The following is a 17,412-nucleotide window of genomic DNA, read 5'->3' as shown; positions in this document are numbered from 1 at the left end:
GCTGGTGACATGACTGGGTGTGAGTCGCTGAGAGCTTTGGGGAACCCACAGGGATCCTGCCAGCAGCTAATGCAGCCGTTCGAAATGTATCGGGCTCTTTGTGCATTTCAGTACTGATGGGATCAATGCTTTACGCTGAAGGGCAGCCTCCTGCTGCTCTGGGCCCTCACTCCCCCACCCCTGCTGCGCACTGCCATGTGGGTGGAAACGCTGGCACAGCGGGGGGTTGAAATAGAGGTCACGTTAGGCTGACCAGGCTGCCTCGAGTTTGAGAAGGGGTGTGAAGAGAACACAAACTCCAGGTATGGTCCAAACTCACCTCCTTCCCCGTAGGCCATGGACAAGGTCTGTAGGTTGTTAGTAGATGTGGGTCAAAACCAAAACTCAAACCTGCCTGGGTCTGGGCTGAGACACATCGGCACGCCAACGTGTGGGATGCTTAAAACACAGGCAGCAGTGCATCTGTGTAGATACACGGTGCCTTCCAATCACCAATGCTCTGACTCTGCACCTATCCCCAGCCTTAAATTAACCCCCACGTAATATCAATACCCCTGCTCCAACTCTCCAGGACTCCAGCTGTGTATTCCCTGCAATAGCTCCTGTCACTGTATCTGAGGCATCCCTCTTGTTAAAGGAGTAAGTACCAACAGAAGACATTTAGTGGCTGAGTATCCGCCCTTCTATTTGCACCAACTGCCGGGGATTTCTTCTTTCTGCCGCCTCAGGCAGCCTACAAAGCTCTGCTCAGAGTGCAATACCTCTCTGAGGGTGGGACACCTCTGCTGAGGGAGCACAGGGAGTTTATTGGCCACTCTCTGTAATGGGATAGCGTTGGCCTGATTTTTTCCTCTAAATCAAACCACAGACCACCTGGTGCTGCAACAACTTACTTGAGATGTGGGGAGTCTGTGTAGCCTGGAGTCTTGCAGAAATAAGAGCCTTAGAGGGAGGTCTTTAGGGGGAAGAGTGGGGAGCAGGGACATAGAGGGGATAGGTGCGAAGGGAAGCAGCCCCCTAGAGTGTGCAGTGGTGGTGGGGGAATCCGGGTCTGTTTATAACAAACTCTGGGTTTTTCAGCTCAACCTCTGCAAATACTGACCCTGGAAGGAGAAGGACTGGGGGTCTGTGTCTACGGTACTGCCACTGGTTTTGCAAGCAGCAGAATTCTGGCTGGGGCTGGAGCCAGTCACCCTAGATGTCACTCTCCAGCCCAGTTGTGCATTTGAGACTTCGGATTGGCTACCTGTCCCCATTGCCCAACCTGGAGCTGAGCAGCCAATCAGAGCGGCTGCAGGCAGAGCTCTTTCCCCCTCCTCCAGCAACCCAAACACCGGCAGGTTGGGTCCCCCCTTCCCCTTCTTTGAGCAATGGGGACAGCTCCTCTGGTACCTCCCACTACCAGCCAGCCTAGGGCAAAGGGAGGTGACGAGCCCCTGGATATGCCCCATCCTAGCTGCAACCACCCCAGGCCCGGGAGGGAGGAGTGAAGACCCTCAGGAGGAGCAGAGATGAGGCTGGGGACACGTGTGAACTGACAGGGACCGAATTAATTGCTGGGCAGGAGGTGGGTTAGATGAGCAGGACGAACTCCTGCACAAGGGCCAAAATCACCTGTCCCCATACATTTGGGAGAGTGGGTGGCACTAAGTGTGCACACACACACGGGGGCCGGGCAGGGGGAGTTCAACAGTCAAAAGATGGGACAAAAAATTCACAATACCGTAGAATCCTTTTCTTAAAACAATCTCGTGTTTTTTGATGTCCTGAGGTTGGTGTAAGGAGCCCTGGATTTTTCAGCTCAACCTCTGCAAATATTGACTGTAGAAGGAGAAACACCCTGGCTGTGTCTCTGTGTGGGGAGGGGGGCAGTGATTCCCAGCCACTGGGGGTGAAGTGTGGGGGCGGGGTTCTGATGGGGGTGGAGTGTGAACTCCTGGAAAGGGGATGGGGGGACAAGTTAATGATTATTTGGAGGGTAAAGGACAAAGCAGCTAGCCTCTGAGTACCATAGGGAGGCAACTGGCTTTTTATTATTTCCAGAGCACTGTGTGCAAATATGAGGATTTTATAACAGCAAGTAAAGCTCTCCCCCGGCGAGACAGCGTGACTACTGCTGCAGCCGTGCTGTAATGTGGGCAGTATAGTCACCCTAATAAACCAAGCGGAGCCCTCGCTGAAAGAGCTTGCAGCCTGAAGGCACTTAGGAGCAGAACAACAAGAATGTACGGCTGCTGGCATGTGTTATGGCCTTGATCTCCTGGCGGGAGGGGGAAGCGCCTTGCATCATGCACCAGCAGCCCCCTCTGACCCACCCACCCACTCCCTGGAGACAACTAAAGTGGTAACAGCAGAAAGATCATTGGGTCCCAGTAGGGGTGGGTGGGACCCTGCTCGATCTCCCGTGATGGGGTCACAAAAGGGCAAGAAATGGACAAAACCTTAAAGAAACCTTAGGTGATGATTTGATTCCACAGATGAGCTTTGAACTCCCAGGACTCCAGCCTCAGACTGCAGCCCTGGGATCCAAATATTGGCGGTTTCGTTCTCAACTGTGAATCTACATCCTTCATTGGGTGTTTAACGTGTTACCGTACTGCCCCTCCCCTGGTAGGTTCTCCTGGAGAATACAGGCTGTTTTGTTACCTAGGATCAGTAATTCCACTTGTTAGTGAATTTGGGGCCCACGCTCAGTCGTGGCAGTGGCCTCCGGGTTAGTGACCTGCACGGCCGGGCTTTGTTATTATAGGGGGGGTGTTGCCCCTGAGGTTAGGCTTTGCAATGACCTCCCAACTGCATGGCGCAACCTTTTGCAGGAGCTCTGCCTTCCCATACTGATGGAACACGGGGAAAATGCAACATTCTGTTATGAAGCTCCATTGAAACATGTTACATTTCAGCTTTGCTAGCAATCCCTCCCCAGGGATCAAGGCACCTGACCAGTGCAAGGGTTATGTATGACTAGAGCTGCTCTGTGCAGGAAACGGTTTTGCCAGGCTCAGCTCTCACACCAGCAGGCGGCAGGAGTGCTGCATTAAAAACCTCTGGAGAGTGTCCTTTCCAGTTTGCCAAGGGCTCTGGGCAGGGTATTCCATCCCAGATTGTGGTCCCTGTAACAGAAAAGTGGGTGGTGAGGGGATGCAGGACTCTGCCTGGTTTGTAAAGGTCATCCCTGCCCCTGGAGAAAATAGACATTCAAGTTGAAAGCTGAGAATCCCATCAAGGGCTAAACAGAAAACAAGTGACTCCAAAAAAGCAGCCGGCAGCACGATGCTGAGTGAAGGCAGTTTTTTAAGACACCCAGGCAGCCGGCAGACTGAGGGGCTGTGGAGTTAGGGGAGATGAAAACCACAAAACCCCCTTGAGAGAGCTGAGAACATGCGTTGATTAAACCATGATGCAGCCGGTCTGCATGTCCCTTTAAGAGCTTGGTTGGCTCTGTGCCATCTCTGTGCCCGTCCCTCCTCTCTGCGATACGTAGCTCTGTCCTAGTCTCCTCGCACGCTGCTGTTTGTGATTTCCTTCTCTGTCTCAGCTGCTCCTGTCCCAGGCAGGATGGCCTCTCAAGGCCCCCGGAAGCTGGAGGAGAAGCTAGTCTGCTCCATCTGCCTGGAGATGTTTGGGACAGCGGTGACCATGCCCTGTGGACACAACTTCTGCATGAAGTGTATCAACAACCACTGGAACAAGGAAGAGAAGGAGGCTCCTCCAGGCGAGAAGGACTACACCTGCCCCGATTGCAGGAAACGCTTCGAGAAGCGGCTGGAACTCAGGAAGAACGTCGCCCTTTGCAGCGTGGTGGAGCTGGTCAGATCTGGGGAAGTGCAGGCCTCCAGTGCCGAGAGGAAAACCCCCGCAAATGGAAGGAGGTGCCCCAGGCATGGGCGGCCCCTGGAGCTATACTGCCAAGAGGACAAGATGTGCATCTGCTGCGTGTGCACGGTGCAGGAGTGCCGGGACCACCACAGGGTCCTGTTCGAGGAGGAGCGCAAGAGAAAGGAGGTAGGTCTGGGCTGTGTCTCCCCTGTGATCTGCTCCCAATCTGCAGGGCCATGGCGAGAGAGATCAGCTCTCCTGCCTTGCTCTGGGTCAGTCCTGCAGGTAGGTGGGTGGGTGAGTGTGCTCTCCTCATTGAGGCAGAAGTTTGGCACCCGGGTTGCTATTCCTGACCCTGGTTTGCTGTGTGGCCTGGCTAAGTCGTTTACCCTCTGCATGCCTCAGGTTCCCTGTCTGTGAAAGAGGCAGTGCGTCCATGCCCCTCTCTGGTGACCCTTGGACGAAAGGAGAAATACAAGTACAAGGTATTCACATGTTTAACTAGACCAAGGCTCAGCAGAACTGGCAGATGTTGCAGCGTATTTGGACACTAAATAGTTAATAGTGTCATACTGCTGTCTGGTAACCAGCTCCTGGAGTTCCTCCCAGCCTTCCTGTGTGCGCGCGCAGCCAGTCCTGAGCCGCACAGGGAGACCCAACAAACCTTAGAACATATGCAGCACCTGCTCCCCCACGGCGGCACGAGGGGCAAAAGGCGACAAACGTCCTTCCTCTGATGAGGTAGCTGAGAAGGTTTGACTATGATGGGGTGTGAAGTCCTGCCCAAAGAAATGAGTTTTATTTAGGGATCAGAATCCTCTGCTGGTTGGTTGCACCTGCTGCCTGGGATGTCAGGGGAGAGACCCAACCTTGCAGAGGTGGAAGGACTGTGTCCAAATTCCTATTGCCTGGTGCTGCCTTTTAGCAGCCCAGTGCTGTAGCCGGGACGCAGCGTCCAAGCTGAGCGGTTTCCTCTGAGTGTGTGTGTAAGGTGGAGCTAGGAGGATTTGCAGAAGGGAAATAAAAGGGTTTCCAAGTCAGGTAGCCCTCTCCAGAGACCTGCATTCTGTTCCCATGTGACCCAGGACAATGCCCATCCCCTTCCGTGCCTCAGTTTCCCTTGCTGTAAAAGTAGGATGCTGATACTTACCTTCCTTTGTGAGATGCTTTGGGACCTGTGCACCCAAAGTGCCATATAAGAGCTAAATATCCGCATTGCTCAGGAGGGTGGAATAAAGGAGGATGTGTGAGGCTGTGGGAGCTTTTGTTGGGGAGTGGGGTTTGCTGGGGGATCTGTGCAGGGTATATGGATATTCGCAAAGGAGATAAATGTTGTCTAAGTGCTGAGGGTGCCCAGGGTGGCAGGGACATGTATTACTCTGTGCATACTGATGGATAGTAACGGTTGGTTATTGGAAGTGAGCTGGTCAGTGCGGTAAAGTTACTGTAGTGCTGTGGTGGTTTATTAGAAAGTCCTGTTTGAATGTATCGGTGTAACTTAATGGGGGGCTGTGGGCAGGGCACACAGGAAAGACACACAACAGAGCCTGTGAACAGCCCCGGGCACACTCTTGGAAGACACCATGGCAAACTGTCAGCTTCATGGATCCTGTCCATGGGTGGCAGGTGAACCGCGGGCTTGAGGAGGCTAGGAGTGCCGGAGTGCCAGGCAGGCAGCATGCCCCCCACCCCCAACTAGGGTTGCCAGGTGTCCGGTTTTCGACCGGGACACCCAGTCAAAAAGGGACCCTGGTGGCTCAGGTCAGCACCGCTGACTGGGCCATTAAAAGTCTGGCTGGCGGCACAGTAGACTTCCTACCTGGCTCCGCGTGGCTCCCCGGAAGTGGTGACATGTCCCTCGGCTCCTAGGCAGAGGCGCTGCCCCCACCCCAAGTGCCAACACTGAAGCTCCCTTTGGCTGGGAACTGCGGCCAATGGAAGCTGTGGGGGCGGTGCCTGCAGGTGAAGGCAGTGCGCAGAGCCGCCTGGCCGTGCCTCCGCCTCGGAGCCGAGGGATTTGTCGCTGCTTCCAGGGAGCCACCTGAGGTAAGCACTGTCCAAAGCCCGCTCCCTGCACCCCCTACCACACCTTGAACCCCTCATTTCTGGCCACACCCCGGAGCCCGTACCCTGAGCCCAGAGCTGGTAACCCCTGCCACACCCCAAACCCCTGCCCCAGCCTGGAGCCCCCTCCCACACCCTGAATCCCTCATTTTTGGCCCCCTCCTGGAGCCCAAACCCACTCCCGTGCCACAAACCCCTGTCCCAGCCCTGAGCTCCCTCCTGCACCCAAACTCCCTCCGGAGCCCGCACCCCCTATTGCACCCCACTAGCACCAGCACAGGCCCCAGCCACGGGGGAAGGAAGACCTGCAGCAGAGAGTGGCAGGAAGCGGGAGGAGTCTGGGGGTGAAGGGCCTGGTCTGAGAGTGGGAGAATCGCGTGATTCCAGGTGATGGGCACGCAGAAAGACCAGAGGGGCAGTTTGCCCTGTACCTGTGACACTGAATATTGTCTCACATTACACTTCGGGATCTGTCCTCTTTCGCAGGTCCTTTTAGAAGAGTCTCTGGCGAAAACCCAGGAAGAGACAGTAAAGACCGAGGAGGAGATCCACAAACTGGAGGAACAAACTGGCACCATAAAGGTAGTAAGGCAAAGGCAGTCACCCCTCCCCACAGCTGGGATGCAGGGGGCTGGCTCCAAGCCCTCTGGATAGGGCTCGGGGAGGAAGCCACCCAACTGCTGTCACGTCAATTCTTTGTCTTGTCATTTCCATTGATTTTTTTTTTCTACCCAGGATTCTTCAGAGAGGCTGAAATCGGGGATTTTGCAGAAGTTTGCCCACCTGATGAAAGAGCTGGAGGAGTGCCAGAGGGGGGCCGTGGACAAGATAGAGCAAGAGCAGGCCACTGCCCTAGGGCAAGTGGAGGAGAACTGGAGCCAGCTGCAGGATCATCTGACAGTGCTCACCCAGCACCGGCAAAAGGCCCAGGAGCTGCTGATCTGTGTGGACGACATGAAATTCCTAGAGGTATTGGTGCCTGCCCAGCCATGTGTGGGGGAGCTGCGACCACCCTGTGGCCATTGTCCTGGCCACATGTGCTCCAAAGGCAATATCACTCTCTGTATAATGCCCTGTCCACACAGGCAGCTGAACCAGTCTCTAAGAGGGTGCATAACATCTGCTCGGGAAGAGAGCCTCAGGTGTATGGAGGACAGGTCCATCAATGGCTATTAGCCAAGATGGGCAGGGATGCAACCCCATGCTCTGGATGTCCCTAGCCTCTGACTTCCAGAAGCTGAGAGTGGACGACAGGAGATGGATCACTCATTGATTGCCTGTTCTGTTCATTCCCTCTGAGCACCTGGCATTGGCCACTGTCAGAAGACAGGATAGTGGGCTAGGTGACCATTCATTTGACCCCCAGTGTGGCTGTTCTTGTGTTCATAGACCCTCTACACTATGTCCAGCCAGAACCATGTTAGAAATGACCCCCCACACCCATCTCTCCCTTCCCTGCACGCGCACAGTGGAAACTGAGTCTAAGTCTATAAAGTGGCTGGCTGGCAATTTTAATATCGTAGAGTATGGACTAGAGATGGGCCTAATCAAATTCCTGACCCTGAAACATTGGTGTGCTCGAAACGTGACCCTGGGCATGGACCAGCGGTTTATGAATAGCCCCCACTTTCCCAATGAGCGAAAGTCAAATCCAGTTACAGAACAGCCCTGCATTTTTCACTCAGGATCCAGATTCTTCGTTTGCAGCTGAAAAGGGCCCATTGTCAGCTGAACCCAACCTTTTTCTGCTAGAGCGAGTGCCCTTGACACAGCGGGGCCTGAACTCTGAGGAGTTGCATCTCTGCCCTCCTCTGGTGGTTTGTAAAGGACTCTTGTGCACGGGAGTGCGGGCAGACCCGAAGCAACCCCATGCTACTGTCGGAGAAAAACAGAGTTCTCACTCTCAGGTTGGGTGCAGCAAGTCAGATACTTTATTATCTCTATCAGAGGGGTAGCCGTGTTAGTTGAATCTGTAAAAAGCAACAGAGGGTCCTGTGGCACCTTTAAGACTAACAGAAGTATTGGGAGCATAAGCTTTCGTGGGTAAGAACCTCACTTCTTCAGATGCAAGTGAGGTTCTTACCCACGAAAGCTTATGCTCCCAATACTTCTGTTAGTCTTAAAGGTGCCACAGGGACCCTCTGTTGCTTTATTATCTCTAGCAATTGCGTGGAAGGAGAGAGCTAAACAGATCTCTCTTCAGGTAAACAATTACAGCATTTATACTTTTTGTTACATACAATAATGAGCAACAGTTGCATTTTGTTTATACATAGGTCATCCTGATATCTTATTTTTCTCACCTCTATTTAGACTATAGTCTACATTCCATACTTATCTAACACAAGGTCGCAACAACTTCTCACACAGTTCTTTCCCACTCGTCTCACACAATCCTCGCTTCTACAAATCTCGCGTTATTAGGGTTACAGCTAGCCTGACTCTTGCTCACAGAGAGGACTGTTTGCATTGAAATCCCTTTCAAATCCCTGTCAGTTCTTTCTCTACTTCCACACTATCAAGCATGCTCGGTGCCTCTTCAGCTTTGCTGCAGTTATTACTGGGAAACACCACCTTTCAGGAAGATGGTGCACGTGAAGCTCCCCCTAGAGGACTGCATGAGGCATGCAAATTAGGTATCTAATTCTATCGAATGCCATGTTACAAGGTGACAACGTATCCTTGCTTGGGGCGTTGTGTTCAGTTTGGCTCCTTCCCTTTCCAAACAATACAGGAAGATCCAGATGAGGGCAATGGAAATAGTTAGAGGCCTGTGGGGGAAGGAAGAGGATTCATTTTAGGGTTGCCAACTTTCTAACTGCTGAAAACTGCACACCTTGCCTCACCCCTGCCCCGCCTCTTCCCCAGGTCCCGCCCCTGCTCACTCCTCCCCCTTGTTGCTCACTCCTCCACCTGTTCTGGGACTCACTTGCTGCTTGCAGAGCTGGGCTGGGAGGAGCTGACATGGAGCCTTCCCGCCTGCCCAACTGGGAAGTCGGTCCCCAGAGCAAGGGGCCGGGGTGGGGAAATCGGGGATTACACACAAGATTACACACACTCACACGCACTAACTTCTGCCAGAGAGGCTGGAGCTAGCCGAGAGCAGCCAGCCACTTCTGTCCATGAGCAGCTTCGCCTGGCTCCAGCTGCAACTGCTGTGCATCCCACCCTGTGGAGGCGGAGGCTGGTTACTGCGGGTAACAGGACTTTTAGTGTCCGGTCAGCATTGCTGACTGGACACTGCCAGGTTCCTTTCCGACCGGGCTTTCCAGTTGAAAACCGGACACTTGGCAGCCCTAATTAGACTGTTCTACCCTGATGCTAGTCCGTAAAGGCCCCTGTACAGAGGAACATCACCCATTCTGACAGTGATAGGAGCAGTGGGTGCAGCTGAACACAACTGAGCTACAGGCATAGGCCAGGACAAGCTGTTCAGCACCGTGAAGTAGCAGGGTTACCGCGAGTCCCCGGAGCAGATGAATTGGGGAAGTAGATGCAGATGCCAGGGGACATGATGACTGTGCCTTCCCCTTTCCATAGGGAAGGGGGTTTCTGAGCTGTTGTGCCACTGAGCCTCCGATCTGAATGCTGTATGTGCTGCATTTCCTCTCCTCTTCCTGTCCCGTGCAGGAATTCCTGCTGCTCCCTTCTCCGGCCAGCCTGGGAGTTTTGCCAGCTGTTGAATTCAATGTGGCCAGCACGGTGGAGTCCACTGCTAAGATCCTCACCGAGGTTTCTAGACTTTTGCTGGAGGATTTGCCCAATTCCCTGAACCCACAGGCGGCTGATGCTGAAACCAAAGGTAAGCTCTTCCCTTGAGGACCTTCCCCCCCCACTGCCCAGCTGGACACCAAGTCACCGTCCCACCCCTGCCTGTATAAATCACCTGTCTGCAGTGGAACTGATGTAGATATGCTGGGCTAACGTGTGTGTGTGGGGGGGGACGTCTCACCATTCACATCACAAGAATCCCCCCCATCCCCACATGTGGCACTAGAGGGGCCGCTTGCTGGCTTAGGCCAGGTTTTTGTTACCAGATCTACTGCAGTAGCCTGAAGGTTGGGCCCCATTGTGCTAGGTGCTGTACGAGCAAATAGCAGATGACAATCTGAAAGACATAACAGGCGGATTAGATGAGCAAGTCAGTGTCCAGTGCTTAGCGCCCGTTACTTTAGCATCTGAGCACCTCACACCCGCTAATGGATTTAGCATCACGGCACCCCTGTGAGGTGTCACCCCCATGGTACAGAGGCTGAACTGAGGCCCAGAGTAGATTAAGTGACTTGCCCAATGTCACAGAGGGAGCGTGTAGCAGAGCAGGGAACTGACCCAGGTCTCCCAAGTCCCAGGCTGGCATCCAGCCCACTGGGCCATCCTTCCTCTCGGACAAGCAGGCTGGGTGGGGTGGGGCCAGGAGATGTAATGGGATGCGCCAGTTCTTAGGGGGTCAGGAGATTGATTCCAGTTCCCCAGTCTAGCTCTGATCAGGGCGTGCTTTACTGCATGCCCTGGGGCTCTTGCATATAGACATGGGCTCCCCGGCAGGCCTAGCTGGACCCACTCCCTCGGCTGTAACATCAGAGTGACCGAGCTGGAGTTTTTGTTAAACCCTCGTTTCCTTCCTTCCACCCCAGAGAGACACAGACGGGCAGCTGCAACTGAGTGGTCAGAACTGGGCTGTGCTTCTGAAATCCCACCCAGATACCTCTGTCTGCGGGAACAGTTCCCTCCTTGTTTCTAGAGCTTTTCCTTTCTCTTTTGCTCTGCAGAGTCAACCAAGCCAAAGGCGCTTACTGTGATGAAGGCAAGACCAGCCCTTCCCGAGTGTGAATTAAGAGTGGAGCTTCTGAAGGGTGAGGCAGTTCTGGGTCTGAGTGCAGCTCAGAATAACACGCGCTGGGAGCCAGCCATGCGGGTGGGTGGGAAGAGTAGGAAAGTGTGTCTATAACCTATGAAGGGGACTGGGGTTTCCTTCTTGGACTGGTAACAACATAGCAATTTAGCAAGCCAAGGCTGTGCCTTGGGGTGGATCTGAGTTACCATTTTCGAGGCAAACCTGCACTCCCTAAAAAAAAGAACAGGAGTACTTGTGGTACCTTAGAGACTAACAAATTTATTAGAGCATAAGCTTTCGTGGACTACAGCCCACTTCTTCGGATGCATATAGAATGGAACATATATTGAGGAGATATATATACACACATACAGAGAGCATAAACAGGTGGGAGTTGTCTTACCAACTCTGAGAGGCCAATTAATTAAGAGAAAAAAAAAACTTTTGAAGTGATAATCAAGCTAGCCCAGTACAGACAGTTTGATAAGAAGTGTGAGAGTACTTACAAGGGGAGATAGATTCAATGTTTGTAATGGCTCAGCCATTCCCAGTCCTTATTCAAACCGGAGTTGATTGTGTCTAGTTTGCATATCAATTTCAGCTCAGCAGTCTCTCCTTGGAGTCTGTTTTTGAAGTTTTTCTGTTGTAATATAGCCACCCGCAGGTCTGTCACTGAATGACCAGACAGGTTAAAGTGTTCTCCCACTGGTTTTTGAGTATTTTGATTCCTGATGTCAGATTTGTGTCCATTAATTCTTTTGCGTAGAGACTGTCCGGTTTGGCCAATGTACATGGCAGAGGGGCATTGCTGGCACATGATGGCATATATCACATTGGTAGATGTGCAGGTGAACGAGCCCCTGATGGTATGGCTGATGTGATTAGGTCCTATGATGATGTCACTTGAATAGATATGAGGACAGAGTTGGCATCTGGGTTTGTTACAAGGATAGGTTCCTGGGTTAGTGGTTTTTTCAGTGATGTGTGGTTGCTGGTGAGTATTTGCTTTAGGTTGGGGGGTTGTCTGTAAGCGAGGACAGGTCTGTCTCCCAAGATCTGTGAGAGTAAAGGATCATCTTTCAGGATAGGTTGTAGATCTCTGATGATGCGCTGGAGAGGTTTTAGTTGGGGGCTGAAGGTGACAGCTAGTGGTGTTCTGTTATTTTCTGAAACCTGCACTCCCTAGGCAGGATGGCTTTGAGCTTACTACACTTGCGAGTTACAGCGCAATAAAGGAGCCCCAGGCGCCCTACCTCTCTCCCCGTCCACACTGGGAAGGCACGTAGAGCGCTCTGACTCCGCGGCTACAGCGCTCCTGATACTCCACCTTGGTGAGAGGAATAACGTTTGCTGCGCCTTGGCTACAACGCCCGGGCATCAGTGCGAACGAGGTGTTGCATTACTGCGCTCTGATCGGCCTCTGGAAAAGTCCCAGAATCCCCTTAAGTCAAGTGGCCACTCTTGTCATTGTTTTGAACTCCTGTAGGAATGCAGAAATGCCCTTTCAAAGCTCCGTTTCTGACAGCCGGTAGGCAAGCCGTTACTGTGGAATGCTGTGTGAGAGAGAGAGAGGTGCGGGTAGGGGGGAAGGGAAGGGCCTGCTGCTGTCTGAACTTACAAGACAGCATGCTGACATGCTCTCAGCCCCCCAAAAACCCACTCTCTCTCCCCCCACATACACACAACCATAGGTGCTGACTCTGTGGGTGCTCCGGGGCAGGAGCACCCACAGGGAAAAATTGGTGGGTGCTCAGCACCCACTGGCAGCTCCCCGCCTCCCCACCTAGCTCGCCTCTGCCCCGCCTCCGCCTCCTCCCCTGAGCGCGCCGCGTGCACGTTTTTTCCCCCTAGCTTCCAGGGCTTGTGCCGCAAAACAACTGTTTCACGTGGCTGGGAGGGAGGGGAGAAGAGGGGGAACACGGCGCGCTGGGGAAAAGGCGGGGCCAGGGCGGGGATTTGGGGAAGGTGTCCAATAGGGGCAGGGAGGGGCGGAGTTGGGGCGGGGACTTTGGGGAAGGGGTTGGAATAGGGGCGGGGCCAGGGGCATGGGGGCACGAGCACCCACCGGCGCCGGGGAAAGTTGGCGCCTATGCACACATCACACTCCCTGTCACATCCACCCCACCCCTCCCGTTTGAAAAGCACGTTGCAGTCACTTGCATGCTGGGATAGCTACCCATAATGCACCACTCCCAATGCCACTGCAAGTGCCGCAAATGTGGCCACACCCGTGCGCTTGAAGCTGTCAGTGTGGACAGACTGCAGCGCTTTCCCTACTGCGCTCTACAAAGGCTGGTTTAACTCAAAGTGCTCTACATCTGCAAGTGTAGCCATGCCCTGAGTGTGGCTAAAGTGATCTGGATTTTATCCCTGCTTCTGACACGGGCTTCCTGGGTGACTTTGAGCACGGCTGTCTCTCAGCTGCCCTAACAATAGGGGATCAGAATACTCCGTTGCCTCACAAGGGAGTGTGGGACTTCAGTCATCCATGTGTGCAAAGGGCTTTGAGATCTTCAGATAGAAGTTAACATTGTTAGTAGCTTACAAGGCACAAATACCTCAGCTACCATTACTTAAGCTGAGTCTACACTACACACCTACATCAGTATAACTACATCACTAGGGGTGTGAAAAGTCCACACCCCTGAGCGACATAGTTATATCGACCTTAACGCCCCTGTGTAGACAGTGCTCTGTCGTGGGAAAGCTTCTCCTCTCGACATAACTACTGCCTCTCGGGGAGGTGGATTAACTACGCAGACAGGAGCAGCTCTCTTGTTGGCGTAGTAGCGTCTACACTAAAGCACCACAGTGGCACAGCTGCATCGGTGGACGTGGAGACAAGCCTTTAGTGGACCCTTTAGTTACAAGGGACCCAATTCTCCCGCTGCAATCAGCAGGAATTCCTCGTCCCCCAGGGTGGGAGAATGGGGGCCAGGGTAAGTTGTAGAAGAACAGTAATTCCAGAATACCACCTGTGGGTGGGAGTCCCTCTCTTTTATACACACACACACAATCTCTCCCTCCCTCTCGGACTTCTCTCCTCGGCAAGCGTCACGTGCCTGCTCCCGCCCAGCCATATTTAGGCACAGAACTTTCCATGGGGAATGCTGAGAAGCTTAATCACTGCAAGCAGCTGCCAGGCTCCTGGCACAGAGCAGGGATTCATCTTGGCTGGTCCCATCTGAACTGCACGTCTCGTGGCACAGCGTAGAATTGAAGTGACGGGGCAGCCAGTCCAGAGAGCTGCTCCACTCAGGGGAAAGGGATAGCACCCTCCCAGTACATTTGACCCTCCCCAACCCACCCTGCTCCAAATCTTAATTGATCCGGGCAGTCTCCTGGACTCTGCTCCCTTGTTTTAAGAACTTGGTGTCTCCCTGGATGTTATCGCTTTACATCTTTTCCCATTTCTACCTCTCTGAGCAATCACCCTGCTGAGTCTATCAGACAGTCTCCAGTTTGGCTTGGTTAGCTCCTGGTTTCAAAAAAACCCAGCCCTTTGAGAAAGGGGCAAAGCCTAGGGCTCTGAGCAAGGGGCTGAGAGCCAGGAACTTCTGGCTTCTATTCTCAGCTCTGATGCCAATTCCTAGAATGCCCCTTTAACCCTCTCCAGCCCGGCTTCCCCATCTGTAAAACAGGGACGTTAGTATTTACTACACAGGTTTCTAATATACCCATCACCACAGTGCCTGGAAGATCAATCGTTAATACTTACAGTGCAGAGCTGATACAGGGATTGGTTAATGTCTGTAAAGAGATGTATTAATAAGCAGTGCCATAGAATGTTTGAAACATTATTAATTGTAATAATGTTATTTATTATTAATGAACGAAGGTCCATAGGAGCTAACTGAGCAAGGTTATCTCCGGGCGGGACTCCATTGACCGGGGAGCAGAAGCACCCCAACAGAGGTCAATACATCTACTAGGAAATGCTGTGGATAGGGGATAGTGGGAAATAGTTCTTAGAACCAGAACAAAGACGGTGCTGGCAGAAGGCCATTGGCATCCTCCTCCTCCTCTCAGAGGATCTCAAAGCACTTTGCAAGAACTCATTAATTTAACCTCCTGATACTCCCATGAGTATCTCTATTCCCATTTTACTGCTGGGGAAACTGAGGCATGGGGCGGGGACATGACCTGCCCGAAGTCCCACAACGTGCCCGTGCAAGAGCCAGGAACACAACCTAGAGTTCCTGACTCCCAGTCCTGTGCCTTACCCTCAAAATCACCCCGTCACCCAAACATGCTTTGCGTTTTCCATCTTCAGAGAATTTTACATAGCTGAGTGATGCCTGGGCTGGATTCCTGACATAGGCAGGGGGGTGGGGGTTGAGGCGGAGAAAGGTTAAAGGAAAATTCAATTGTTCTTGCCCCCGTGGTTTACACTGTGGATGTCCATGTTGCCCACAGATTATCGAAATTTGACCTTCGACCCAGACACAGCCAATAAGTACCTGCAGCTGTCCAATCAGAACCAAAAGGCCAAGCACACCCCTTCTCCTGATGGCCTTTGTCAGGATCGTGCCGACAGGTTTGAGCTGTGGCAGGTTCTGTGCAGCCAAAGCTATAGCCAAGACCGCCACTACTGGGAAGTCAGGATCTCCGGCCACTCCGTCATCCTAGGAGTAACATACAAGAAAATCCAGAGGAAGAAGCGAGCGGGTCGCTCCTTCAGCATCGGCCTGGATGGATTGTCCTGGGGGCTGCAGGTCCGGGAGGACTGCTACTTGGCCTGGCACGAGGGCCAGTCGCATAAGATCAGGGCGCCCTTGTACAAATGCCTCGGAGTCAGCCTGGACTATGGCACGGGCGTCCTGTCGTTCTATGGCATCGGGGCCGAGATGAAGCTCCTCCACTCTTTCCACTGTGTCTTCACCGAGCCCCTCTACCCAGTCTTTTGGCTCTGCGAAGGCCGAGCCGTCACCCTTTGCCAACAGAACTGAGCCAGCAGCTGGGATGCAGAAGCCAAGCCACACCCAGCGGGGCGTATCCCATCTTGCAGCCAGCTGCCTGGCTTTAGTCGGTGGGCAGCCTACTGGACTGGAGGGGTCCCAATGCAGCTGGTTCGACAGGGCCGAGGCGATGGGGTTGCAATGAATTAAACATGGGCAGATGGATTGTAATAATCCTGAAAAGCAAAGAAACGTGGCTGGAATGAAAATTGCCCAAGTAGTTCAGCCCTCTGTACATTAGAGTTAGGTGGCAGGAGACCTGTCACAAGGATCCCCTGCTGGAAGAGCTGAAGCTAGTGGGATTCAGAAGGCACCTGGCCTCAGTCTTGTTGCGTGTGGAACGTCCTTGCCCGTCTCCAGCCCATGTGACATTAACATGGAGGAATTAGGATCCTGTGGTGGCACCAGTGAACGGGCTGCTGTTTGGGAGGCTCTGATGGGATGGTGGCAGGAGAGGAGATAGCACAGCTTGATGTCCCAACCCGCATTTTCTCTGCCTCCCAGAACCTTGGACAGTCACCTCCTGCTTTTTGTTCTGCAGAGCAGTTGCTAGCAGAGAGGTGTCCTTGCATAGGCGCCGACTCCATGGTGCTCCAGCCCCGGAGCACCCATGGAAAAAAAATAGTGGGTGCTCAGCACCCACTGGCAGCCTCACGGATCAGTTCTGTCTCCTCCCCCTCCCTCCCAGCACCTCCCGCCCGCCTTGATCAGCTGTTCAGTGGTGTGCAGGAGGCACTGGGGAGGAGCGGGGGCAGGAAGAGGCGGGAGAGGGGGCAGAACGGGGTGGCAAGTGGGAATATGCAGGGTGGGAGAGAGGTTTGGGGGAAGGACTGGAGTGGGAGTCCAGCACCCCCAGAGAAATCACAAAGTCGGTGCTTCTGTGTCCTTGCTAAGACACTCTTAGCTTATTGGAGGAGATCCCGGTGGGACAGGCCCTTCACCAACGTGCTGTAGAGGGCTGAGGAGGTGGTTACTCTGGTATTGCAAACTCTTAACCACTTTCCCCAAACCACCCGTGTTCCGGGATGGTTCCAAGAAGAGATTCCAGTCTGGCCCCTTTCTAACATGCCGGGCTGTTCTCGCGCCAGGCCTCAGAACATTCAGAGCACAGTGCGGGTGGGGGGATGAGAGGGGAGCGGACTTTTTGCTCTGCTCTGCGGACAGTCAATTCCCATGGTTGGGTTCTACTTGTTCCCCTCTGGAATAAAGCTCTGTTTTCTTATGCTGTGAGAGTTTGCCTGGGAGCTCAGGTCTGGTGAAAGGTGCTGGATGGACAGGAGGCAGATTGGAGGAAATTCTAGCTATCCACAAAACAAACCCAGTGTGGGCAGCAGTAGGCGAGCTTCCCATACCCCTGGCCTGGCCATATGCCTCCCCAGGAGTCCCGTCCCATCCCTTCTGTGTGTGTCCTTGTCTTGTCTGATTCAGTCCCCAAGGGAGATGAATGTTTCAGCCAACGTAGTTTGGAAACGTAAGAGTTTAAAAAAAAAGGAAACTTATACCCCACAAACCAACTACCCTCTCCAGCAGCCCCTGCACCGGGCAGCATGGGGCTGTTCCTTTAACTGGCCAGGACTTTGCTTTTCCCCATCACTCGAACTAGTCTGTGCTGAAGGGTGAAGCTGTGCCTTGCTGGGTGGCAGGGGAGCGTCGTGTAGTGCCGGTGCTGTTATCCTGCTTTGACAGGCCACAGAGCGGTTGGAAGCAATGGCCGACCATGCCCAGCGGTCCTTAGCTGTG

At 53.3% G+C, this 17,412-nt stretch overlaps 1 protein-coding gene across 1 annotated transcript; it reads left to right on the top strand.

Annotated features, from left to right (window-relative positions):
* Positions 1–3,487: 3,487 nt before the first annotated feature.
* On the top strand, positions 3,488–16,894 carry TRIM65 (tripartite motif containing 65). Its single transcript, XM_054048106.1, has 6 exons — positions 3,488–4,002; positions 6,367–6,462; positions 6,616–6,849; positions 9,511–9,682; positions 10,650–10,733; positions 15,131–16,894. Exons 1-6 carry the CDS (start codon positions 3,556–3,558, stop codon positions 15,661–15,663), a joined length of 1,566 nt encoding a protein of 521 aa, XP_053904081.1. The 5' UTR covers positions 3,488–3,555; the 3' UTR covers positions 15,664–16,894.
* Positions 16,895–17,412: the final 518 nt, after the last annotated feature.

The sequence above is a fragment of the Malaclemys terrapin genome, chromosome 13 (assembly GCF_027887155.1).
Source record: "Malaclemys terrapin pileata isolate rMalTer1 chromosome 13, rMalTer1.hap1, whole genome shotgun sequence".
Lineage (NCBI taxonomy): Eukaryota > Metazoa > Chordata > Testudines > Emydidae > Malaclemys > Malaclemys terrapin.
Note: the sequence above shows the minus strand (reverse complement) of the source record. Positions and strands in the feature narration are given on the sequence as shown.